This window comes from Danio aesculapii, chromosome 23 (genome assembly GCF_903798145.1).
Source record: "Danio aesculapii chromosome 23, fDanAes4.1, whole genome shotgun sequence".
In the NCBI taxonomy this organism is placed as follows: Eukaryota; Metazoa; Chordata; class Actinopteri; order Cypriniformes; family Danionidae; genus Danio; species Danio aesculapii.
Window position 1 is genome coordinate 26152725 of NC_079457.1, and position 27755 is coordinate 26180479.

The 27755-nt window shown below is 36.6% G+C and overlaps 2 protein-coding genes across 3 annotated transcripts; one reads left to right on the plus strand and one right to left on the minus strand.

Moving 5' to 3' along the window:
• The first annotated feature begins 1062 nt into the window (after positions 1 to 1062).
• Positions 1063 to 17855, plus strand: LOC130216879 (uncharacterized). The gene is made up of 16 exons (XM_056448775.1): positions 1063 to 1337; positions 5074 to 5335; positions 5433 to 5547; positions 7434 to 7529; positions 7674 to 7806; positions 7889 to 8031; positions 9302 to 9348; positions 10555 to 10666; positions 10759 to 10854; positions 11346 to 11481; positions 14001 to 14143; positions 14964 to 15010; positions 15086 to 15191; positions 15291 to 15386; positions 16926 to 17061; positions 17137 to 17855. Exons 1-16 carry the CDS (start codon positions 1209 to 1211, stop codon positions 17275 to 17277), a joined length of 1938 nt encoding a protein of 645 aa, XP_056304750.1. The 5' UTR covers positions 1063 to 1208; the 3' UTR covers positions 17278 to 17855.
• Positions 17856 to 18066: 211 nt separating this feature from the next.
• On the minus strand, positions 18067 to 27712 carry cdc42l2 (cell division cycle 42 like 2). Of its 2 annotated transcripts, none has more exons than XM_056448778.1 (6): positions 27534 to 27712; positions 26692 to 26816; positions 26471 to 26543; positions 19498 to 19598; positions 19229 to 19426; positions 18067 to 19144 (listed from the first exon to the last, which is right to left on the minus strand). In XM_056448778.1, exons 1-6 carry the CDS (start codon positions 27559 to 27561, stop codon positions 19055 to 19057), a joined length of 615 nt encoding a protein of 204 aa, XP_056304753.1. In that variant the 5' UTR covers positions 27562 to 27712; the 3' UTR covers positions 18067 to 19054. The 2 variants fall into 2 exon arrangements, with proteins under 2 accessions (XP_056304753.1, XP_056304751.1); XM_056448776.1 differs by having other exon boundaries at positions 26692 to 26831.
• Positions 27713 to 27755: the final 43 nt, after the last annotated feature.

Here is a 27755-nt window from a genome sequence, read left to right on the forward strand (position 1 = left end):
TTCACTTTCGCAAAAGAGAAAAAATATTATTACCTCATCAACTTTAGCTCCTTAAAACAATGAATAAATGAAGTGCAGTAGCGGAGTTTTTTAAAACCATGTGACAACAGTGCCACTCCCACCTGCCGGTAGAAACAGGTACTGCTGAACAGCTGATGATTTAATTACCCGACACAAACGCGGAATGTTTGTGATGTATGTGGTAATTTTCAGTAACAATACTTAGATAAAATAAATGTGATACAACATATTTAAGTGCAACACATTGCAAAAGATCAGGGGCCTTTGTCAGTACATCAGGGGCTGATTTTCTGCTTTTCCTGCAGGTGCTAAACACACTTAATATGTGATGATATGGGAGAATTAAGAGAAACCTTGACTCTAAAATGTCGATTCCCTTCCATGTTTTCTGTACCTGTTAATACAAAGTTTGTATGTACCTGCAAAAACATTTAGGCTATAAAAGTACAAAATAATAATAATAATAATAATAATTATAAAGTGAGCATGCTCTTGACTTTTGAGGTGTAATTTTTTTTTGTATAATTATGTCAGAACACCTGTCAGTCAAAACTTGACAAACTGTACAACTACATAAAATTATAACTGTACGAATATTGTTTATGTTATTTAAATTGACATTTAATTATGGCATACCAATGTTTATATCATTTGTATAAATATTTATAAATATATACCAGTTGAAATAAAAAGCTGTAAATAAAAATGGTAAAAATAACTCAATTGCAAATTAAACATAACTGAAGATTTAAGTGAAAACAATAATAGAGAACTAATAGGTAAAATAAAGCTGGAATAAGCAGCGGAACAGTAAAGTGGCAGACGACACGCAGACGTCACGTTCAGGCAGCGGAACATTAAAGTGGCAGACGCAGACGTCACTTTCGGCAGACGCAGACGTCACGTTCGGCAGACGCTGACGTCACGTTCAGTGAGACGAGTGCACGTTGCAGCGTCAGGTTATTGACCCATTCCGGACGCCATAGTAGGTCACATGACCAGGCAGTTGGCAACTGGTGGCTGCCACCAGCCATTGCCAGGTCACGTGACCCGCCACTGGCGGTTCCTACCAGCCAGTTGAAGATTGAACCCCGACTCCGTGTTCCGGCACAAATTAAGCCCTGAGTGTATTCATAACGCGTATGTAGCTAATAATAACAGTGACACTGCGAGTTTACTGCCAAAAAATGAAACGCAGCTTCAGAGGATCCCTACTGAACGCACGCACAGGGGATCGTCTGAGTCAGGCGAACGCCGTAAGTGAAATGGGGAGCTTCTGTGCGGCTTCGAAGGTTTCCGTAACCAGACCAAACGCAGTAAGTTGATGAATTCTTTATTTGTTTCCGTTTTCAGGAGGCTATATCATAATATATCACCTGACTATATGTTTAATTTATCCTTATTCCAGATACAGCAAAACCACAAACTAGCCTATAATAACCATGGTTTTTTAGTTTTACCCGAGGGGTAAAATTCGCCTTATTGTGTTTGTCATTTACTTTTATTGAGACCGCATTTATGAGTTTACGATTACGCGTACGACTATATGACAATTCCGTGCGACTGTATCGAAATCTGACTCCCCAAATCTCTTTCGCGTGCACGCGCGTCCGACAGCGACAGCGCCTGTAGTTAAAGTCAGAGCGGTTTATCAGAAACTTTTTATCGATCATTTCTTCTGCAATTGACAGCAAGAACGAACATAGAAGCCTTGTCAAATGGACAAGCAGCACCTGTATGTGTTCAAAGGAATTTAAAACGCCAAATGGGACGAATCTATACCGCATTTTGAAAGTGAAACCACCTCATATTCAAAGATTATAAGTTCAGTATTTATTACACGACGGTCTCTTCTTTACATTTACGTTATAACACATTTAGCTCTGCCTTCTGGTCTGTTATTGCATACTGACTTAAATTCTGTTTGTGGGCCATTCTTCAAGTACGGGCACTTTTAGGCTTGTGAAGTTGAGTAAAAAAACTTGTTCAAAATTAACGTAACATAGCCTCATAAGTTTAAACAACTTGTCTAGTTTTAAGATCTGTAAGAGGACAAACTTAGATAAGTGTAGTGATTTGTTGATGTTACAGTTAGTGACCACTAGATGGCAGGAGTATCAAGATATATATATATATATATATATATATATATATATATATATATATATATATATATATATATATATATATATATATATATATATATATATATATATATATATATAGCAGATGCAATATAGGAAGACACAGAAGAACAATGATTGGAAGTGAGTGCTGAAGTTGTGAAACAATAAGTTTTACATGCCAGTTCATTTATATAATTTTCCGAGTGTTTATTTAATGAACATCACAATAAGAAGAGAACCATTTTTTTCCATTGTGAACTGAACAAATGTCAATTCCACCACATCTCAATATACAGCTTATTTCAAAATGAAATAAATTATGGCAGTCGAAGATTGTCTAAGATCATTTTTGTATCTAGCTTAACCAATCTTTCCACAATATATATAATAATTATACATTTGTCGATTAAATAAATTAGTTGTATGCTGAATTGTACACCTGTCACACTCTAAAATTTAATACTATTTTGGTTAAGAGTTTATTAGAAAATAAATAAACTGAATTTGTATATTGAATAGAGCATGAACTTATACATTGTGAATACACTTTTAATGTGTGATGAGAACTTTAAATATTTTTTAAAATGTGTGTGGTGATGGAAATGACATTTCAACAGTTTATTGTGAAAAAATGAAAGATAGCTTCACCGATTAGCTTTGAATTGATACTAGCCTTTCATGTATACAAGACACTCATATACAAGATTTACCTTAATTTCGTTTGGTTTTTAAAAACATCTTTTAAGGTACAACATCTTTGGAAATGACAAAGAATAAATGTATTTCCTGATCAAGCAATATTTACCTTGATTTTTCTTCAAGTGTTGTTGATAAAAATTTTAATTCCCTCCATCTTGAACATGTTCTCAGATGGCACTATTCATTTTCATGGAAACCACCTAAATAATCTTTCACATAAACTTTTTAAAGCGACATTACAGCATTGTGATGGAAATGACACTGATATTGTGCGACAGCTATATTTTGTATAAAAAGTCATATTGATAATAGTCTCACATTAATAACTATAAAATATTCAAATGATTTCACTAGTGCTTAATTAAGATACATGAATAGATACCAGATAAATAATCTTATAAATGTTATTTTCATTGTAGAAGTTTAAAACTCTGGGTGTGCGACAAGGTGAAAACAGTGATTTTGACTCCTAAAAGGAGGATGAAAAATATTTTTAAAATATAATAGAAAGCTAGTACAAAAAAATTTAAGTAGGTTTTATTGTTAGTTTGACAAAGAAAGAGGAATTTGAACAAAATTATAGATATATTTTTAGATATATGATCAACGGACATAAAAGTGCCTGTAGTTGAAGAATTACCATTATATTCTAATCATTTATTTATTTATTCTGTTTAATTTATTTATTTATTTTAGCCTCTTAGAACTGGAAGACGCAATTTGATTTGTGTGTGTGCCTAGTTTACAAACGGTGGGGGGTTTAAACGATTATTAAAACTTAAAAAAAAAAAGTTAAATAAAAGACACACATTTGTCTACCAAAAATGTCTTTTTCTATTTTATAGAATTTCTATTCTATATCTATTAAGTATCACCCTGCTAGCTACTCTTTCAACAAATAACAATATAAGAATGATAATTCTGATGATAATTATAGTAAATGATAACAATAATAATCATAAATAATTCTTTGTGCATGGGTCAAAATAATTACATTTTTCCTGAGAATACTAGTTAATGCACTTGACTCAGATTTACTTTTACACACATCCTGTCAACGTAAAATGCAGGCTACCTTCAACTGTATTCAGTTGAGATCATCTTTTAATTCAGATTAAAGGAGATATTAAGTTTTTGTTTAAAGATTGAAGCACACTGTAAAAACATACTTCATTATTTTTTAATTCCCTTTAGTTTTGAAACAAAAATGTTTATGCGGTTTATGGGGTATCTGACTATAATTTGAACAAAATATAAACACAAAACAAATCAGCAGCAGTCATGTCTGAATGTCGTATGTAACATAGTGGAAAGTGTCCAGAAGGCAGCAGTGGGCTACTATCCCTTTGTAAAATTTTACTGTGGTGCCCCCACAGAGGAACAAAAACACACAAAGATGTATATATATATATATATATATATATATATATATATATATATATATATATATGTGTGTGTGTGTGTGTGCGTGTGTGTGTGTAGTTTTAATAACTCATTTCTAATAACTGATTTCTTTTATTTGTGCCATTATGACAGTAAAAATATTTGGCTATATATTTTTCAAGACACTTCTACAGCTTAAAGTGACATTTAAAGGCGTAACTAGGTTTAGTAGGTTAACTAGGCAGTTTAAGGTAATTAGGCAAGTTATTGTATAACGATGTTTTGTTCTGTAGACTATCGAAAAAAAAATAGCTTAAAGGGGCTAATCATTTTGACCTTAAAATGGCTTTTAAAAAATTAAAAACTGCCAAAAATCTTGCCAAAATAAAACAAATAAGACCAGAAGAAAAAATATTATCAGACATGCTGTGAAAATTCCCTTGCTCTGTTAAACATCATTTGGGAAATATTTAAAAAAGAAACAGTTCAAAGGGGGCTAATAATTCTGACTTCAACTGTATATATAAATATGCATATAAACAATCAAAATTATACTTAAATATTCAAATATTTACATTATAAAATAATACATCAAAATAAACACTGACATGTCTTCTGCAGAAACATTCCTAATTTCAAACGTTTACAAAAATGTATGCATTGGGCCTGTTTAGATTTGATGTTTGCTGGCTATAGCTTACTGTGCCTGCAAAATGCCAGCATGGGTCCTGCATGAGCATATTTGCTGGGAATAAATACTAGATGATGACCAGCTGAAAACTGGCAGCCATGTTCCAGAAGTGGAATTTCCAACGGGGTTAAAACTTTTTTCTGTCTCCATCAGGACTCAGGGGCGCAGTTAGAAGTACCTCTAGCTATGATTGAGGAGATCTTGCTGTACCTGCCCGCTCATCAGGTGGTGCGAGTGTGTCGTCTGGTGTGTCATGAGTGGAAAGAGCTGGTGGACAGTGCTGCACACTGGAGAGAGCGCTGTCGGAGAGAGGGGATTCAGCCCTGTGTTGCTTCCAGACCCCCAGAGGACTGGTGCCAGTTTTACATTTTAAATAAGAATCGACGTAACCTGATCAAGAATCCCAAAGCTGAAGGTGAGCCATGTATTTAATATTGTGCAATAACTGGATGCACATTAATAATTTTTTTTGCTTCGGGTAATATCTCTTATTTGGTTGTGTTTTTTATTAGATGGATTGCAAGGATGGGAGATTGTGGGTAATGGAGATGCCTGCTGGCTGATAAAACAAAATAGAAAACCATTTCCAGGCAACACAGTCCGCAGATGTTTTGTATCATCTAATGGGTATGTTTGATATATAGATTTTTCGAGTAAGTTCTGTGTTCTTTACCTTTTAGTCAGTGAGTATGTAAGATTTAAGAAATTCCAGCTTATTCTCCCACACTCCCTTTTTTCTTCACCCAACTCAAAGAACAAAGACAAATAATGGTCAACTCAAAGTATGAATGTTCTGTATCAATGCAAGTGACTTTTTTTGCATCATGTTTGATATCATTTGAAATGTCTCAGTGCAACTGGTACAATGGTCTCATTATTATAGAAATAGGCATAATCTAAATAAACACTTGAAACTTTAGATATCTTTGGTCCACTGCAGAAGGGCTGTCATTTGTCTCTATCCAAATTACCTCCTGATTCCAACAGCGAGTGGGCTCCCATTGTTGTTTTAGACACCCCCACTTGGAGAATGTTTTGCTATGGGTTGACTATGGGGGAAAGCGTCAAGAAGCTCAGGGCGATTCTTTAACCAGATTAGCCCGTAATATAGAGCTCTTATACTCTATACTATGTATAATATAAAGTCAGGTATGCATTTATTGATCTTAGATTTATCTTTGAGAATTTGATGTCTTGTACTGTTTATGAATTGACTGAATAATTGGCATAATACATATTTACCTGACTATTTAATTATTATGTTTGAACGCATTCTGCTTACTCTGTAATTATTCATTTTAGTAGATTGCGCTGTATTCTTGTTTCCACACATCCTGCGTCAAGTCAGTAGACAGACTAAAATCCAGTTGAGATGGAGCATCAGGCACACTAACTTTATTTTAGGGATCCGACTGACTCTTAATATTGATTCAGGTGTACTTTTGTGGAAAAGGGGTTATTTCCGTCTTGGGGAACAAGATGTTGCGCGACTAACCTAGATAGGGTACCTGACCATTGTTTGAACGTAATGTTGTTCTAAATTAAATGTACATGGGAAACCATGAGCTTGGCTAAACCAAAATTATTATAAAAAACAGTAGTCAGTTATATTTATAATAATGGCCTTGATCTCTGAATAGAAATGATATTACCTTTAACTCAAGGGTGTACATCTAAGGGGACTAAGCAAAATGAACACGCAGTGAACCTTCATCCACCAGTGGACACCTTCATTGGGCCAACTGGGTGTACCTTCCAAGTACATTTACATGGACACCAATAATCGGATTTTGAATTTGAATAAGACAATACTCTGATTAAGAGTCTATCATATAAACAGCGTATTTTGATTAATTTAATCCGATTAAGTTCATAATCGAACTAAACAGAAATCAGATAAAGACAAGTGGAGTATGCCGATTTTAGTCGCATTATTGAAGTGCAGTACAGGCATGTAAACACTGCAATCAAACTAATACCATCATGTACAACTTTTCACTATGTTTTGCGACAGAAAAGTCCATACACACACTGTTTGACGGTATTCTCTGCACCTATCGTGTCAGTAAATGAGCACAGACACATACACCACGAAATGCTGAGTTTTGTTCCCCCACACGGAATCAAATTCCATTAAAACAACACTCTTCCAGCATATCAAAGTCACATCCAATATCTCGTTTGTCACGGGGGCATGTATGACATGTTCCTGAATGAAAGTGAAAGTGCCAAACTGCAGTTAAAGTCAAAAAATGAAACGCCCAAAATTACATGAAACTCCGGAAGAAATGTGGATAGAGTGGTGACGCAATGACGTCAATCGTATTATGTGCTATAACATGTAAAAGGGATCATGAAAGGAACATTCAAAAAGCAACTCATGTAAACACCTTAATCATATTATTGTCTTATTCAGATTAAGGCAAATCATTCAGTTTCTGATGTCCATGTAAACGTAGTCAGTGATACAAAATGTAAACAAAGCATAAATCAACTTAAATCGTTGTCCACAGGTTATGTTCGAAGCGACAGCTGATTGATTTGCAGAAAGAAGGCTACAGTGCTGCTTTCATGGATCAATTTCAACCTCACATCAAAATCTCAGACTGGTGAGCATTCACACTTACAATTCATGCTACATCATCTGAATTTTGCATTTATTGGAATTTAATTCCTGTGAACAACCTGTACATTACACTCAGGCTCTAATATGCTCCAAACAGCACCACATTTGTTTGTTGTCTTACCTGCAGGTATACCACAAACACTCATTACAATAACCTATATCAAGTCAATATGCAACTGCTTAATGAGGAGATGCAAGCCATTACTAGCTATAATCCGTATAGAATGCTTCTAGAAGGGGACAATTATCCATGGTGTGAGGTGAGAGGAAAAATACTGACAGTTCAGTTAAACAAACTTATAGTCAAAGCTTAACCATCCTGTTTGTTCTGCTTTATTTCAGATAGCACATGTCTTTCAAAATTATGGCCCTGGTGTTCGGTTTATCCGTTTCACTCATGGTGGGTTGGGTACACAGACCTGGAGGGGCCATAATGGAATAAGACTCACTAACAGCAGCGTGGAGATCTGTCCAGCTGCAGAGAGGTAGAGCTTTCCAGTAGGATTTCACAGGTTCTCAGATGAGGACTTTTAAAGCATTCTAACTTTACAAAGCTTTACTTTAAATGGATTCTTTCTGGTCCAGTAAATCAGTATGTTTACACGCACCCTCATAATTATAATAGGATTGAAAATGGCAATATACTTATTAAACTATACATTATGTAAACTAATATGATTAAACACACCATAATTGTAAAAAGCATGGACATACTCATGAATGAACTCATGAAGCATAAATACTATAATGCATAGATATTATAACTACATATTACAAATTATACACATATTATTTACACATTACTCATTTGACATATAACTTTACTTCTGAACCACCAAGCTGTCAATGACGTGCACATTCTGCTGTGTTAAAACACAGAGATAAGCCACAAATAAACTGATACGGTACAGATGTGCCTTTCTCAATCTCATGTTTATTGTTGCTCCATTAGTGACAGTGGCTCTTTGATTATAGTGATATTCATGATGACGGCAAATAACCATCCGTGGAAATGTGTTTTGCATTCGATGCAAGTAGATTAAAACAGTGACCATTTACATGTTTAATGTAAAAATAAAGAAATAAACACTTTTCAGAAATAATTTTAAACATGCAAGTTTTATATGAATAGTCCTTACTGTATATATTGGATATAATCACATTGACCATATATGGAGTTTCCTTTATGTTATGATGAGGTCAGTTACCTTTATGCTCCGCCATAATGGAGATACTTGGATGTAAATACCAGCATTGCATTGCATGGTAATCTATTACTGAATACATTGTTCTGCTTGTTTATGCTGTCTAATCCATGGGGAAATGCATTGAAGCTGCTAGAGAACCTCTTGGTAAGTTCAAAATGTTCAAACCAACTTTAACAATAGCCTGTTTTCTCCTTGATTTGTGTGTGAATTTTGTTCATCTTTAGTACTCTAAATGGTTTTTGTTTTTTTGGTCTGATTAGTACAGCCCAAAACATGACAATAAATTTTGTTTTCTGCAGCAATAATCAGCAAAATATGCAAGTCTCATTTGGTTCAGTGGCTTTGTTTATAATCAGCTCTCCAACATGTCCGACTGATGACGGATCACAAAAACATATGTTAGGGACAGAACAGATAAACCTGGAAGAACAAGATGCTTCACTGCAAGACATCTATGGTTCACAAGTTTGATGTTCATAAGTTGCATTTCAGAATAGCAGAACGGTTTTTATATTGTATAACTTTTTTTGTTTGTTTCCACCTGTAGGTTGAGATGTACGAAATTCAACTTGCTCATTAATCCCAGCGCAGAAGGTGAAGACTGTACAATAAGATTGTCGCTGTAATCATTTTTTGCATTACAGTTTTTCCCAATTGGTTACACACATTTTCCAAAAGCATGTCTGATATTGTCAGAACTCTACACACAAATCACAAAACACACACACATTGGGCAAAACCCTTCAATTCTTCTGCAAAAAGAAAACTCTACGTTTAAAACAATGTGATTTCTTCTCAAAATGGTATTTTGTTTTCAAATGACACACACAAGCCATTACATGAATAGACATTTATAAGATCAGTTGAACAATGATGTGCTAAATGTAAAACACTATGACTACTTCTTCTCCATTGATCATAATGACTTACTGTAAGCCTTTTTTGTTCAGTGTTACACTTACTACAGACAGTACACGGGCCTACAGAAGTGCATTGTAAAATATTTCAGAATATTGTTTTTATTCAAAACACACAAATACATGGTACCAATATATTTTACTGTGTTTTTCCCACAAAAACAGTGTACAGAGTGTTCATCCCAACCAACACAAAGTTGCACATAATGTGGTCTAGAACTACCATCAACAGAAGTATTTACTGAATACTGAAAACAAACAGCTATACTGCATCCTCTTTTCTGTTTTGGTCTGGCCAAGCAGCAGGGGGAAATGTCACCTTGCATGGCGAATCCAGCCATGAAAAGCATCAACTGCTATAGCTTGGAGAAGGGCTATACGTGTGTGTGGATTTCAGTCATTGACTTTCCATTCCCAGGCAGAAAAAAAAATCCTCAATAGGTTTGAGGGATGGAGAATATGGAGGGAGATAAACAACTAAAAAAACGTGGGTGGGCAGTGAACCAGTTATAAAGCAGATGAGCTCTGATTTCTAAATTACATTTATGTGTGGCTGGTGTTTACTCATGTGATGAGTTAGTATGCAAAATAGGGCAATTGACTTAACAATTGTGAATGACAGTGTGTTGCTTGTGAAAACAAGATATTTTCTGCATGAAAATTGTGCCAAATGCAGAGAATTGTGTGTTGTGTTTTGAAAAAAAGTGTTTTAAACCTGCAATTTGAGTGTAAAGCAGGAATTGTGCTTGTTGTTTAGCAGAATTGGTTCAGGGGGTTGGTTCATCAGTTACATGTTGTAGTACAAGTGTCTGAAGTACAAGTAATTGTGTGTAAACAATTGGGGAAAAACTGTAAGTAATCTCTTTTCTGATGTTCTCATCAGATGGACTTCAAGGATGGAAGATGGTACATAGTGGAAGTGGCTGCTGGGTGACAGCAAAAAATAGCAAACCTCTTACAGACACAGTCACCAGATGCTTTGTAACATCTTTTGGGTATGTTTAATTATTTAGGCTATTAATTCCAGTAAACGTTGCAAAAATAAATCAATAAATAAACATGGATCAGCAATAATTTTTGTTCTCAGGTTATGTTTAAAGCGACAGCTGATTGATTTGCAGAAAGAAGGCTACAGTGATACTTACATGGATCAGGTGCAACCTCAAATCAAGATATCAGACTGGTGAGCGATCAATCAAATCCCCATTTCATGATTTTTTTTCCCGAAGTTTTATTTCACGTAAAACATGTTTTTAAAGGCACGGTTCACCTAAATGTACTGTTCTCCAGTTATTCCAAGCTTTTTGACTTTGGTCTTTACATAGAAAAAAAAAAAACTGTTTAAATAGAGAAATTCTAACGAACAACAAATTATTCACTTGAATTTTCATTTTTGCTGCAGCAAACCTCTTTAAGAACACTATGTGGACCTTAACTCAAATAGGCTTTAATATGAACGAAAAGGTTTAAGAAAACTTTTATTTTCTAAATCCAGAATCAAACAAAAAGTGCTTCAGAGGAAATTGATGTGTCGGGACTCCTTGGATAAGGGATGCATAAAGATTTTTTTTAAAGCAATAACACTGCCAATAAAGGCTTTTTCACTTACTTTTCGAGTGGCTTTGACTAATGATCTTGTTTGTGTAAATTTTATTTTATATTTGTTTGGCGCAGGTATGCACCTCGTAATGATTGTGGATGCGAGTATCAGATCTGTGTGGAGTTGCTTGATCAGGAGAAGAAACCCATCAGTACCTTTCACCCTGAGAAAGTGTTATTTTACATTTGGAACTCTTATCCGTGGTGTCAAGTGAGTAGATTAATACAGAGGTCCAACAGGCTATATGCACAGGCACTTTAAATTTGAAATAGGACTGTTTAATACTTGGTTTGATCAAAATCAATGATTGTACGATGCCTGATTGAGACGCACTATAAAGAGGGATATCAAATGTATGTATGTACACATACTCACTGGCCACTCCTTTAGGTACACCTTACTAGTACCGGTTTGGACCCCTTTTGCCTTCAGAACTGCCTTACTCCTTCGTGGCATAGATTCAACAAGGTACTGGAAATATTCCTTTGATAATTTGGTCCATATTGACATGAGAGCATCACGCAGTTGCTGCAGATTTGTCGGCTGCACATCCATGATGTGAATCTCCCATTCCACCACATCCCAAAGGTGCTCTATTGGATTAGATTCTGAGGAAGATTCTGTGGAGATTCTGTGGAGGCCATTTGAGTACAGTGAACTCATTCTCATGTTCAAGAAACCAGTCTGAGATGACTCGCGCTTTATAACATGGTGTGCTATCCTGCTGGAAGTAGCCATCAGAAGATGTACACTGTGATCATAAAGGGATGGACATGGTCAGCAACAATACTCGGGTAGGCTGTGGCATTGACATGATGCTCAATTGGTACTAATGGGCCCAAAGTGTGCCAAGAAAATATCCCACCAGTCTGAACCATTGATACAAGGCAGGATGGATCCATGTTTTCATGCTGTTGATGCCAAATTCTGACCCTACCATCTGAATGTCACAGCAGAAATCGAGACTCATCAGACCAGACAATGTTTTTCCAATCTTCTGTTGTCCAATTTTGGTGAACCTGTACAAATTTTAGCCTCAATTTTCTGTTCTTAGCTGACAGGAATGACACTCGGTGTGGTCTTTTGACGTGTTTTGCGTTCAGAGATGCTCTTCTGCATACCTCGGTTGTTACAAGTACTTTTTTTTCCTCTTTATTTATAGAAATTTTAAAAAATTTACAAATACACATTTTAGAATATTACTGTACATTTTGACATAGAGAGAGAGAGAGAAGTAAACAAGGATCTAAATGATTATAACAATTACTAACCCCCAGATATATTTAAATATAAAAAAAAGTTTTTTAATAAAAATAAAACAACCACAACAGAAAAAATAAAATACCAACCAACCCGAACAATTGTTTATACACCAAACTAAAAGCCTGGTCATGATGTCACATGAGATGTCACACAGCAATTAAAACTATAAAAATTAACTATCATCCAGTATGCAGGGAGTATACGTTTCCATATATTCAAGGAGAGAGCCCCAAATTTTATAAAAGTTTTTGGAAGAACCCTTCAGACAGTGTCTAATTTGTTTCAGTTTTATGAAGAGAAAAATGTCATTAATCCACATGGAATAAGTAGGCAGAGCAGTTGATTTCCAAGGATACAAGTGCTTATTTGAGTTACTGTTGCCCTATCAGCTAGAACCAGTCTGGCCATTTTCCTCTTACCTCTGACATCAACAAGGCATTTGCACCCACAGAACTGCCGCTCACTGGATATTTTCTCTTTTTCAGACCATTCTCTGTAAACCCTGGTGATGGTTGTCCGTGAAAATCTCAGCAGATCAGTAGTTTTTGAAATGCTCGGACCAGCCCATCTGGCATAAAAAACTATGCCATGTTCAAAGTCACTTAAATCTCCTTTCTTCCCCGTTGTGATAATCGGTTTGAACGGAAGCAGATCATCTTGACCACGTCTACATGCCTAAATGCACTGAGTTGCTGCCATGTGATTGGCTGATTATATCTATCTCTCTCTCTCTCTCTCTCTCTCTCTCTCTCTCTCTCTCTCTCTCTCTCTCTCTCTCTATATATATATATATATATATATATATATATATATATATATATATATATATATATATATATATATATATATATATATATATATATATATATATATATATGCATTATCACACGAGTAGCAGCGCGACGTGGCTGTATATCGGCACTGGTGGGAGGTGTGCGTTGACACAAGGCTGCAGGCCGAGTGCCTTAGTGCCCTCACCATGGACAATAGACAGCCACATCGCACTGCTACGTGTGTGAAATTGTGTTTATACAACAGTTTGACGGCATAATCATGTGTATAAAAAATAAAATCAAACACTATATACTAGCTGTTGTCTATCTGTCAGAAAGCTGGTGATCCATTGACAGACAGAGCTACAGTAGGAACAGACTAGATCAGTTTGTACTCGAGCAGTGATGGGACGATGGTGTTGAAGGCAGAAGTGAAGTCCACGAACAGAATCCTTGCGTAATTCGCTGGTTTGTCTAGATGTTGTAGGGTATAATGCAGTCCCAGTGATGTCTTTCAGATAAGCTAGCACGAGTCTTTCAAATTACTTCATGGCCACAGATGTTAAGGCAACAGGTCTGTAGTCATTGAGTCCTGTGATCTTTGGCGTCTTCTGGATTGGGATGATGGTGAAGCGTTTAAATCAAACGAACAGTCAAAGTCTAACTGTTCCTGTTTGTTCTGCTCCTTTTTAGATGACACATGTCTTTAAAAACTATGGAGCTGGAGTTCGATTTATCAGTTTCACTCACGGAGGGAAGGATACACACTACTGGGCAGGTCATTATGGAATCAGAGTCACTAACAGTAGTGTGGAGATCTGTCCAGATGATGAGAGGTGGAGCTTTCTAGAACTTTTTTATTATTATTAAAATACGTAATGCAGATAAACAATGCATGGAGCTATATATTGTAAAACAAAACATTAAAAATAAAAAATAATGTGCAAATTTGAACAATTTAAGCTAAATTTGTTCTAACCCCTCGAGACCTTTGTTCATCAGCAGAACACAAATTCCAAAAGAAATTTGAGAAATCTGAAGGCTCCCTGATCCTCCATAGACCACAATGGTCCTGACTTGTTCAAAGTCCTTAAAGGTACCAAACATATTTTGAAAACAGTCCACGTGTCTTAACTGGTGTTCAATCTGATTATGGTGAAGCTACATGAATACAGAATCAAAACTTATGACTTATTCTCCGCATTGTCAGTATAGGGCGCACGTTCATAAACGTTGTGCGTCAATGTATACCCAGAAGCCTGCACACAACTTCCTGTTTAAGTTAAAGCATAGGCACAACAGTTAATACATCAGAAGCATGACTGAGCACAACGTGCTCTCCTGAAAGCGTGCCCTATACTGACCAACTTGTTTTTTTGGACTTTGTTGGGACCATTAATGTGCATAATGAAAGAGCTCTTGGATACATCTAAAACATCTTAATTTGTAGTCCAAACATGAGTGAAAGTCTCAGGGGATTGGAACGACATATTAATAACAGAATTTTTCATTTTTGATTGAACTACCCTTTAAGATTTTTTTTTTTTTGCTGCTTGGAGAGGGACTTGAAGTTAATGTGAAATTAGCTAACACAGTTTATGTTTGGTAATGTACAGTTGTCCACATTTGAAATGTACCTTCTTTTTCCACACAAAGCTCCAGATTCATAAATCGTAATTTGATCAAGAATCCCAGCGCACAAGGTAATTTCATATACTTAAGACAAAAGTAAGTGTCACTTGCTTCAAGTAACGTGTCTTTTCTGGTGTACTTATTAGCTGGACTTCAACAATGGGAGCTTGTTGCAAACGGAGGCCACCAATGGAAGACAGAAGGAAATCAACGAACATTTCCGGTCAATGCATGTTTTGCAACATCATACGGGTATATCTGATATTTTACATCCTTTATTTTAATCAATGTTATGACATTATAAATGCACTAATTCCATCCACATTTTGTCACCAAAATAATTGTCCTCAGATTATGTTTGAAGCAACAGCTGATTAATTTGCAGAAAGAGGGCTACAGTGATACGTTTATGGATCAAAAGCAACCTCATATCAAAATCTCTGACTGGTGAGCATTCACACAAACTCTGTTTGTACTACAGTATCTGAAGTTGATTCCATACCAAATGTGAATAATTCTTGTGAATGACCTGTCTGTGAATAATCTGGGTCACAAATCCTTAAATTGTGCTCGGCAGTATGAGAACAATTATGTGATAAGCATGTTTAAAATATTTATAGTAGATTGCTTTGTCTTTTTTGGGAAGTATCCACATAAGTTTTCCAGTGATGGGTTGCAGCCGGAAGGGCATCCGCTGCGTAAAACATATGCTGGATAAGTTGGCGGTTCATTCCGCTGTGGCAACCCCAAATTTATAAATGGACTAAGCCGAAAAGAAAATGAATGAATGAATATCTACATAAGTTTCATTTAGTCTTGGCTTGTGGTACTATTCACTCCTTTCCTCTCTTTCTGTCAAGTTTCCTAAACATTAGATGCAAAATAAATCTTAACACAAGCTGCAATATTTAGGGTTCAGTTTTATTATGCACACAGATATATTCTGTATTATGCAGTTAGCTTAAAACCACTTAAAACATTGATGAAATGGGCCCGTTTTTAGCCATTTCAGGTAATTTGCCATCGAAATGCAGAATTTTAAAAGCCACCAATAGGCCAATTTTGTTAAAAAAAAAAAAAAAAAAAAAAACTGGCATGCTTCTTTAGAATTTCATGTACCCACCTACTTTCATGAAGAGCTGATTTTTCGTTAAGGCTTTTAGATATATTTGGCCATGACAATGTTGTAAATTCCTCTGTTATAGCTGCAAACGCTGACAAAGTCTGACATGTTTAAAACATTTTGACTATAACCTAGAAGTGGTTTGTGAAAGGTTTTTTAATTAAGTTGTAATATTTAACAGACAATTATATTATAAATATTATGTGGATGAGTGAAAAAACAGTGCAAGGAGCGTTTAATCAAGTTATTCAGATTGGCTCTACCTACTTTCAAGATTTTGGTGTCCTGTCACAAATTTGAATCATTATTTCACTTTTTTCTTCTACTTTTCTTATTCAGACTCCAGCGAAGGCTTGTGTGCCCCAAGCAGACACACAACATCATAATATGTTAATATTAGGTTAGATTTAAGTTGTGACATCAGGTGACCAAATTTCAATGTCTAGTCAGTGTCTTATGACAATGTTATTTTCACATCCAATAATGACATCAAATGATCTTGGACATATTTGGTAAATATAAGTTAATGAGAAAATCACCTTTTACGTTTATATGAAGCGCTTAGCAATGCATAGTACTAATCAGAAGTACATATTTTGATGTATTTGCAGTAGGAAATTTCCTCATGGAACATGATCTTAATATTCTAATTATTTTTATGTATTTTATATATATATATATATATATATATATATATATATATATAAAGATTAGCATTCTTTTTTTCTCCTTGCACTTCTAAAACAGATAGAGGTAAAATTATTTAATTTTTCAAATTATTAGATTCAAACTAGATTTAAACCAGGAGCTAACTGAAGCACGTTAGCTTAATGTGCTTTAAAACCAACCTGTTTTATTTACAGGTATGCTCCACGCTCTGATCATAGAAGTGAATATCAGATCTGTGTGGAGTTGCTTGATCAGAAGATGAATCCTGTATGTTCCTTTCAGCCTGAGAAAGTGTTCTTTCTCCAGGGGGGCGTTTATCCATGGCGTCAAGTGAGCAGAATTTAACTAAGTCATTTAATAATAAAGTTATTTAATAATACTGACTACAGTTCTGTTTTATTACAGATGACCCATGTCTTTAAGGAGTATGGACCCGGAGTTCGGTTTATCCGTTTCACTCATGGTGGGAAGGATGCAAAACTTAGGACAGACTGTAATGGCATACAGGTCACTAATAGCTGTGTGGAGATCTGTCCAGTTGACTAGATAGTGTGTTTTACATATTGATTCAATAGGCAAAATTACATTTATTCAAATTAGCTATTGAATTTGTGCAATATGAATATCCATGGGAACAAATATAACATTACAATTGTGGGTGGGTCAGTGGTTACCACTGTCACGTCACAGCAAGAAGGATGTTAGTATGAGTCCCAGCTGCGTTAGTTGGAATTTCTGTGTGGAATTTGCATGTTCTCCCCGTGTTGGCATAGGTTCCTCCGGGTGCTCCAGTTTGTCCAATGACAAATTTGGTCATAGTGTATGAGTATGTGAGAGTGTATGGGTGGTTCCCAGTACTTGGTTGCAGCTGGAAGATCATGCGCTGCATAAAACATATGCGGGAATAGTTGGCAATTCAATCTGTTGTAGCGACGCCTGATATATAAGGGACTAAGCGAAAGGAACATGAATGAATGAAAGAACATCATAAAGCTTAAAACCTTTTTATACATATTCAAATATTTTGCAATTTGACATTATAAACAAATAATCAGCTATTATAATTACAGCTATAGACTGACATATCTCACATATGAAATAAATAAAAGAAAATAGTTCTGTCATCATTCTCTCATCATTTTCTCACCGTTCACTTGTTTAAAACCTGTTTGAGTGAAGAACACAAAAAGAAGGTATTTTGAAGAAGATATTTTGGAAGCCTGTAACCACTGACTTTTGAAGAATTTATTTTTTGGGGGTTTTTAGCCTTCTTCAGGATACCTTTTGTGTTCAACAGAATAACGAAACTGGAAGGGACGTAAAGAGGCAAGTAAAGAGTGAGTAAATTTTTTATTTTAGAGTGAACTCTCCATTGAAGTGCAAAAGATGTCTCAAAGTTACTGTGTAAGTGATGTTGCGTTCAACAACAAAAGCCCAGCTATACTTATTTTGGTAGTGTTATGCTTTGCTGGTTATCAGGCAATGTGTAAAACCTGCGAGTCCAACAAGATGCCTTATTTTGGTGTCTGTATCAAAAGTTTTATTTCCAAAAGTGGTTTTATATACATACTAAATGCAAGTTTCAGTTAGAAGTTTAATTGTCAGTTGGCTGAACTGATATATTTATGACAAAATGAAACTTGTGAAAGTCAGACTTGTGCTTACTAAAATCTTGCTAACAAACCTAGTGGCTTGAAGGACAAAGTAAAAAGATTTAAATGACACTTGATGAGTATTATGGAGCTGCACTGTGACTCTTAAATGGAGTCTTTAAATAAGTCATCAAATGACTCCTCTTCTAAATATGACAGACAATATTTACTGCTGTGTAAAGTGTTTACATTTTAGTAGATGCCTTCTATCAGTCTTTTTTTTAAAAAGCTCCACATTATCAGTCTCTAAATCTCCTTTATAAACTAATATACTTTTTTTTCAGATATTGCATGTGCAGACAGTGACTCAAATCAAAATACTAATTAACATTTCGACAGCTTTGTTTTCTTCAAAATATAAATACCAGAAATAATGTAAATAAATATAGATACCAAACATAAATATAATTGTAGTTCTTTTCTTACCACTTAAATAAGAAGTGGTGCAACTTAACCCTAATTCCCTCTAATATCTAAATCTTTCTTAAACTTGAAGACTGTGGTTTCACAACAGAGATTACAAGCTGCACATAAATCATCATATGACCAGGAAATAACGATAGAATAAACAATAAAGTAAAAGCACCTGTTAGCTGAAAGCCTGTAGAAAAAGAAAAAGATCCTGTTGGTTCACACTCAAAATCATCTCTGAAATTTCATCTTTGTCCAGCTCATGTAATAACACATTTGCATGTGTTCTGGGACCCCGAAGGCTGTAGTGCTGCTAATATTGCCTCATCAAATACATTCTTCAGTCCTTTCTGGAACAAAGACGAAAAAGTGAATGAAGTAAAAATAATAAAAGCAACTCATTTTAAATTAAACATCAACACACTAAAACTCACCAGTGTTAAAGCAGAGCATTCGACATACTTCACTGCCTTTAACTCTCTGGCTAATTTTTCCGCTGCCTCTGGTTTGATTGGTTTTTGTTTGTTTTTTGCAAGCCTCGCAACGGTCACAGGATCATCTCGTAGGTCGATCTGAGTTCCAACCAGCAGAAAAGGGGTTTTGGGGGCGTAAAAGCTTATCTCAGGCACCCACTGCATTTCAGATAAATCTGTTATTAGTGGTTTGTTATTGCAGGTTGTTGATAGATTATTGTCAGACTCACCTTTTCTTTCACATTCTCAAACGAGGAAAGAGAAACTACAGAAAAGCAAACTAAGAAGACGTCTGTTTGGGGATAGTTAAGGGGCCGTAATTGATCCTGACCTACAACATATTTGAACATTTAGGTGAGGATCAGTTCTTATAAACAATATATAGCTAAAAAAAAAAAAGGTTTTCAAGCACCGACACAATGAAATACAGCTTAAAATGTATCCTGTTCTGAGCAACAACAATTTAACAAATTCAATTCAAGTGGATTTGTATAGCAATTTACCATTATTGCATTACAGACAAATTCAGAAACTTAAGGTTATTAGTTACCATAACTTTATTAGTTACAAATAACTTTAACTAATTACCTAGTAACACATGATTAAAAATTCAGATGCGGGACAAGTGATTTTTCTACATAGGAATCGCTATCAAAACATCAAAAAATGTTTATGTTGTTTATAATTGTTTAAATCAACCAAAATAAGAAATACTGAACAGCTTTTATAGCCTTCCAAAAGTGTTTCCTCATAAAGGGGGAAAAGTTCAAGAAACTGGCTAAAAAATCAAGAAAAGTCAGCATGTACATATTTTTGAAAACCATTGGAATGACAAATATGTGCATGTTCATCTGGGTTCCTTTGGTGGTTTATTGTTGTTGTTTACTGCTGTTTTCTGCTGTGTGTGCGTGTGTGTGCGCGTGTGTGTGTGTGTGTAGAAGGCCTGAGTGTGTTTGTTAGTCTATATCTCAATTTCTTCAACACTTATAATGAGATTGACGTCATTCTCAGCCAGTGACGTCGCATTCTAAACATTCGATCTCAATAGTATCTGGATGCAGCCTTTATGATGCAAGCTGAGATTGCATCACTCAGCGATGCAATCTCAGACACAATGCACTTAATGGAGAGAGTGACGTCACTGTGATGGGTATGGTTAGGGGTGGGGTTAGGTGAGCGCATTAAAAAGCATTGGATGCAGCTCAGATTGCACTGCACCAGGTCTGCATTCTCATAAAGCTCAACAGTTCTCTCTTAGTTCTTTCACTTTTCTCCGTGTTGCTGTTTGAACTTGACCAAGGAGAGTTAAATACAGACGGTGCGAGTGGAGCCACGACAATTTCAAGTCTGCTTCGTGAAGCTTCACTCGGGCACGTCTGTGTGTAGTTCCTTGCGGTATGCGTAAGTAAACGCAACATCACGAATAATATTACGTGTTTGTTGCTCGAAATGTGCCGCCGAGTAACATTCCGGGTAACACTGGCACGGACAGGCACCAGATTTGCTTGTGCACGTCCTAAGGTGAGGGGGCCTGTGCATGGTTTGGCAGGATGCTACATCCTGGCAGGGCTCTGAGGACCCTCAGGGAAACACGGGAGGCCGGTAGTGGGACCTGCTGCCTGGGTTATGGTGGGTGGTGTTGCCAGATGTAGCTGACTGATTCCAGCCCAAAAACTGTCGAAAAACTGCTGAAAACCAAAAAGCGCTGCCCAACAACAACAGGCTGAGTAGCGGCAGAGGGAGTGGGTGTATTCATTCTAAGCGTATGTATGCGAAGTAAGGGGGCTATGGCATCTCTTTGCGAGATCAAAACAGGTTTATAAGGGCAGACCGGGGCTGGCAGGCGGGCACGCCGTTGCAAAACCGCCCAATCTGGCAACACTGGGTGGGAGCAGCGTGGACCACCTTATTTTATTTTAAACTTTAGTTTTAAAGTTTAGTTTACTTTAGTACTTTAGTAAACTAAAGTTTAAAAGTGTTGTACTTCAGAACAACACGGTCAAGACCACCGCGATTCATGAGCGCGCACATTATAATGGCTTTTTTAGTTTTCTATCCAAAAGTTTATCTTTCAGATGGTTTTGCAGGTCAAACAAAATAAAATATACTTTTTCTACACACCTGAATTGTGTTTTTATTTCTCCTAGCCCTCCTTGAAATTATTTATAATTTTCTAAATATTTCTAGAGGGTGGCTTAACAGAGAGCCTTTTTTTTAACAGCATAATAGTTCTAATAACTCAGTTCTAACAACTCATTTCTTTAATTTGGTAACAGTGCAAAATATGCATTTTTAACTTGTTTTGCAAGACACTAGTATTCAGTTTAAAATGGAATTTAAAGGCAAATTACCAATTACATGTTAGAAGATTTTCAATCGCTTTAAATACAATACTTTACTTTTATTAAAATCCCCTTTTCTTTATATCCTGGAGGGTCAGTGTCCTGCAGAATTTACCTCCAACTTGCGTCAACACACCTGTAAGGATGTTTCTAGAAAGCCTAGTAAGAGCTTGATTAGTTAGCTCAGCTGTGTCTGATTGGTGTCAGAACTAAACTTTGCAAGACACCCCCGGCCCTCCAGTGTAGTGTTCCTTCTTGTGCAGTGTATATTATAGAGAAGTATAATACAGAAACACATTTATTTAACAGAACACGAGCAGCTCCAACTACTAACCATCACATGCGTTTCAGTCTCACTCACTGACTCCGTAGAACACCCGTAGTTAAACCAATGTGGCCCTCTAATGGAGTCAATACGCAATCACATTGTAAGTGCATATAACATTACACCATATCCCCCTTTTTCACAGTAATCAATACAAGCTATATGAACACTGAATGCATATCTTAAAGTCTATGTAACAAGCATATTTTCTTTCTCATTTATAGCAAACTCTCTGTCAAATAAGCAGTGCAAAGTTTAATTATGCCTAACCTTATTTACTAGGCAAACATATATTCAGTTCATACAGTAGTCCTGAAACCTCACAGGAACTTTTACAACCCAACCACTCCTGGTGGTTGTGGTACTACTGTTATGTAAAGGTCGATCTGGCAGACACTCTACAGACAGATTTGTTACTTCTTGTGCCCCTGGGATGTTAGCATGTGTATCATTGTGGGTCTCATCCACAGGATCCAATGTTTCTCTGTACTTGTGTTTTGTTTTCCTCAGGTGGCGTCTGTTGCGGCGAAACTGTTGTCCTGCTTCATTGACAACATTATATGACCATGGCTTATTTCGTTTTGAAACAATGAGTCCTGGCTGCCACCCTTTTTGCAGGGTTTGGAGTGCCTGGTGAACACCTTTGGGAGTAGCTGGTCGCAGAACTTCACTGGACACTGGTAAGGTGCTCCTTAGGACTCTTTCCATTACAACCTGAGCTGGTGAATAGGATGTGCCAGTGATAGGAATATTTCTCACTGAGAGAAGAGCAAGGTGATGTTCCACTCCTGATTGTTCTGCCTTCTTCAGGATGTGCTTGACAGTTTTGATTCTTTCCGCCAACCCGTTGGATTGAGGATAGGCTGGACTTGAGTGTGTCACCTTAATGCCCCACTCTGCAGCGAATTTCTTCATTTCATAGCTAACGAAAGGTTCGTGATCACACACACCAGCTCTTTTGGAAAGACATGTCTTGCATACACCGTTTTCATTTTTTTCACTGTTTTCAATGACAGTGTGTGCTGTCTTGTCTTTGACGTTCATCACCTCAGGAAACTTTGACATGTAATCGACAATCAAAAGAAATGACTGACCTCTGATTTCAAAGATGTCAGCAGCTACTTTTAACCAGGGAAGCTCTGGGATTTCATGAGTGACTCTTTCTGATTCCTGGGCTGGAACTGTTAACACGTTGGACACATCTCAACCATCTGCTCTATGTGTTTGGTCAGTCCAGGCCAATACAGACATTTTCTGGCCTGTGCCTTTGTGCGCTGCATTCCTTGGTGTGAGACATGTAGTTTCTGCAACATCTCTGATTTCTCATTGACTCGGGAATCAGAATTCTACCTGATACCAGTAATATGCCATCTTGCATGGCCACAGTGTGTCTGACAGGCCAAAACTGATGAATCGAGGGATTACATTTCTTTCTGTGTGTCGGCCATTCTGTCTTTTGCGTTTTCACAAGCAACTGGAGTGTGCTGTCCTTTGCAGTAGCATCTGTAAGCTTCTTCAGCATTTCTTCACTGAGAGCCTCTGTTGCTTCAAGCGAATATAGGACCCGTTCATCATTGAGATCATCTGTGCTTGATTGTTGGCCATCAATGACAGCACGAGGCAGTGTATCGGCAATTAGCATGTCCTTACCAGGCGTGTTTTGGACTATGAGGTCATATTTTTGAAGCTGTAAAAGCATACACTGGAGTCTCACCGGTGCTTTGCTCAATGGCTTCTTGAAAATAGCCTCTAATGTTTTATGGTCAAATTGAACATTCACACTGCGTCCATATACATACAGATGGAACTTTTTGGTCAAGAAGACAATCGCCAGTAGCTCCTTTTCAATCTGAGCATAGTTCTTTTCTGTATGTTAATGCCCAGGACGCATATGCTATTGGCTGCCCCTCCTGCAGCAGACATGATCCTAAGCCATCTTTGGAAGCGTCTGTCTGTATGGTGAGTGCTGTGTTGGGGTCATAGTACCTAAGAACTGGTGTGTTGGTTAGTGCTGTCTTGAGTGCAGACAGGGCCTCGTCATGTTCTGGTTGCCACTGGAATGCAATATCCTTTCTCAACAGCTGTCTATGAGGTACCGTCAATGATGCCTCACCTCTAATAAATGGTGGAAGATATCGTTTCATGCCCAAAAGACACTGCACTGCTTGTCTGTCCTCGGGTGCTGGCATGCTTACTACTGCCTGTATCTTGCCATCATCTGCTTTCACACCTTGTGGAGTTATCACATGGCCCATAAAATGTGTATTGTTCACCTTGAACTGGATCTATTCGGGGTTGAATTTCACATTGTGTTTTTCTGCTCTCTGCATAATTTCAGCAACAATGACATCATGTTCTTGTTCTGTGGCAGCAGCAACAATCACATCATCTGCTACAATGTGTACACCATCTATGTCTCCGAACACTTCATTGTTGTACTGCTGGAAAACTTCCACTTCTCGTATTGACCCATTTTTTTTTCAGTGATAACAAGGCTGTAGACCCAAGGAGTGGGCTGGGTGACTGGCGCTATAACATCTGCTTGCAACAGCTGATCCAGTGTATCCTTTAGTTTGCCCAGCACTGCTAAGGGAATTTTTCTACAGCCATGTATGACTGGGATTGCTTTCGGATCAACATGAATGTCCTGTTCACCTGGAAACTGACCAAGCCCTTCAAAGACTTTTGGATGTTGTGCTATCAGCTCCTCTTTGGATATAGAACGCTTAATTACAACAGTCTCAACTCTTTTCAGCAGTTGTATCCATTTACATGCTTCCTTACCAAGTATTGGAATGGATGAGTGTCTGGTGATGTAAAAGGGTTAGCAAACTTGCACTTTGAGTGTGACGCACTTAGGGTTGGCCACACATTCTGGCTTTAATTTTGTTCCACCATAGGCCACAAGCGTAGTTGAAGTTGGTTGCAACAGTGCTGTTTTGTGCAGAGATTGATAAATGTTCAGAGGTATTATATTGGCTTCAGCCCCAGAGTCCAATTTGAACTTCACTGTCACATTTCCAATGTCTACATCGGTGTACCATGTGTTCTGTACTGAACCACTTATCTGATTTAGTTCCACTGATCTGATGAATAATGAATCAACCATGACATTTCAATTGCGTTTAGGCTTTGTGTCTTTTTGATGAGACATGCACACTGAGGCAAGGTGGTAGGATTTGCCACAAGCATGACATGCTGCGCCATAGGCCGGACACTGTCATGGAAAGTGAGATTTACCACACTTTTTGCAAGTAAATGTTACTGTTTCTTGCTGTTGAGATGACTTTCTTTCAAATATTTTGTTCTGTTTTACTTCTTTTGTCTTCTTAATAGTGTGAAGTTTTACTCTGCTCCCCCATTGCTTGAATCTGTGTTTTTGCTGCCTCTGCCGCTCAGCAAATGTCCATTTTTTCCAAGAGTCAAGTTTGTTTCTCTTAGGAGCCTCTCCTTTAAACGCTGATCACTGATACTGAACACAATCTTGTCTCTTATCATGTCAGATTCTGTTGAGCCAAACTCACAGTCCTTACTCTTTTGTTTTAGTTCCGTGACATATTTATCGATGTTAATCGCATCAAGCATGGGGTAAGCCCAGAACTGGTGCCTTTCGAAAACAATGTTCTTTCTTGGTAAGCAATAATTGTCCATTGCAGTTACTATATATTGCATTGTTTCATTCTCCCCTTCCAGTTCAACAGACAGCGAGTTATATACTTCTAATGCCTCCTCTCCTAAAGCATGAAGCAGAATGGCAATCTTTACCTTTTCAGTTTTTGAGTCTGAATCTGTAGCAGTCCTATAAATGTTGAACTGCTGTATCCATCTTCTCCAGTTTTCACCTGTATTCCCAGACAGGACTAATGGAGGTGGTAATCTGAACTGATCCATGTTTATTTTTCACTAGGGCAGACTTACTTTAGTCAGGATGAGTTTATTTTCTTCACTAATTTGCTGTCAACTGCAGGCTTGAGCCCATAAAACAATTAACTTCTGACACCACATAGTGTTTCCTTCTTATGCAGTGTATATTATAGACTGCGTACACAGAGAGGTATAACTCAGAAACACATTTATTTAACAGAACACGAGCAGCTCCAACTGCTAACCATCACATGCGTTTCAGCCTCACTCACTGACTACGTAGAACCCCCGTAGTTAAACCAATGTGGCCCTCTAATGGAGTCAACACGCAATTACATTGTAAGTGCTTATAACACTACACCACACCAGGACCAAGTTTGAGAACCCCTGATATAGACTCACAGGTCAAATAAATGTGGTTCCTTGTTTTAGATAAAAAATGTCTTGCGTTGAGTGACGATGGGACATTTTCATCCATATTTTGATATTTTTATTCTCACAATAATTTAAAAATTAAAGTACACCGGTGCATGTACATGCATTCTGTCTAAAAATTCCCTTGTTTTAAATTGAATTTGAACACCCAAGTTGGATGTCCCATGTCTAATCTAAATATTCATATTTCACGTATTGTAAATTGACACTGCTTCATCAATAATGTTATTATCATACCTGCAGCATTAAATAATCTAATGGTGTATGGCTCACCGCCCATCATTACAGTCACAGATTGGGTGTCGAACACCTGAAAAAGAACAAGACAACTAAATTGACACTGAAATAAGTTTGGTTTAGTGTTGCAAATGCTGGAATTTAAAGACTGCATTTTCCTTTCCCAAATCGGAAAGGAGGAACAAATTATAGTACTGCAAGCATGAAAAATAAGTTCTTACTGTTGGTTCTGATGGGAACTTGTTTGTAAATGACACCAAAAGGCAGGTTTTACCCACAGCTTCATCTCCAACTACCACACATTTAATTGTGGACATCGCTGTTGCCACAAGTTGTTTTTCAGCATCTGGTATCAAAGAATCTGTAATTATTAATAAATGTCATAAAATTTTCAGTGAGGATTATACACTGCTTAGGTACTACATAATATTGCAGCTTCAAGATCAAATACATATAAATGGGGGGGGGGGAAATAAACAAAACACATACACAAGCACACTTGACTGTATAAGCTACACAATATTTTTCTTACACAAATAGTAATTTAAGTGGTAGGTGGGTCGTTTTCAAAAATATGCTGACTTGCAGACAAGTCATCAAATAGTTCTAAAAAATAGTTTTAATTTATATGTTAATATCTGAACAAAAATAAAATGGCTTGAGCTATGAACATTTGTAATGAATGTTTGAAAACATTTAAAGACATTGACACTTAACATTGTCTTCAGCTTATTTTTTTATTTTGTTTGATCATGTACTGATCATGAAGCGTTTTAACTTCTTTAAAAAAATATCATTCATGAATGTCACTCTTGCTATATATTTTTTTTTGTTAATAAAAACATACAATCTAAACAAAACAGTTTTCTTTACAATTACTACTATTTTCACTGTTTACAATTACCGAGTTTTTATGCTAGAAAAGTCTTCACTACTTTAACACTTTAAAATATTTTTGAAAATGACCAAAGTTACAAAATAAACAGAAGTAAAGCCTTGACTTTTTCACCACAGCATGTACAACTCAAGTATTCAGGTTGACAGGGAGTCATATAGTCGATACCTAGTTTCTTGACAGCCTGACGAAACATGTTTAAACAACAAATCAACTTATCTGCTGTTAACTACGTAAACGTTTCACATATACAAATACTTTTTACTTCGATTCTAATCATTGTACACTAAGAATAAACTATTTACAAGGGGAGAGTTTGTAATGGCTGTGGTTGTCTCTTCAGAGCACGCTTCTGCCAACCACATTTCAAAATAAAAGTCTCTTTTTTAA

Excerpts from the sequence above, each read along its gene's own strand:
- cdc42l2 (XM_056448776.1), bottom strand. The coding sequence starts at position 27,561 with ATGTTTCGTCAGGCTGTCAAGAAACTAG. Across the intron at positions 26,544-26,691 it reads AGTTCCCATCAGAACCAACA|GTGTTCGACACCCAATCTGT; the intron begins GTAAGAACTTAT and ends GTTCTTTTTCAG. Across the intron at positions 19,427-19,497 it reads TTGAGAATGTGAAAGAAAAG|TGGGTGCCTGAGATAAGCTT; the intron begins GTGAGTCTGACA and ends TCTGAAATGCAG.
- LOC130216879 (XM_056448775.1), top strand. The coding sequence starts at position 1,209 with ATGAAACGCAGCTTCAGAGGATCCCTACTGAACGCACGCACAGGGGAT. Across the intron at positions 8,032-9,301 it reads ATCTGTCCAGCTGCAGAGAG|GTTGAGATGTACGAAATTCA; the intron begins GTAGAGCTTTCC and ends TTCCACCTGTAG. Across the intron at positions 9,349-10,554 it reads CATTAATCCCAGCGCAGAAG|ATGGACTTCAAGGATGGAAG; the intron begins GTGAAGACTGTA and ends TGTTCTCATCAG.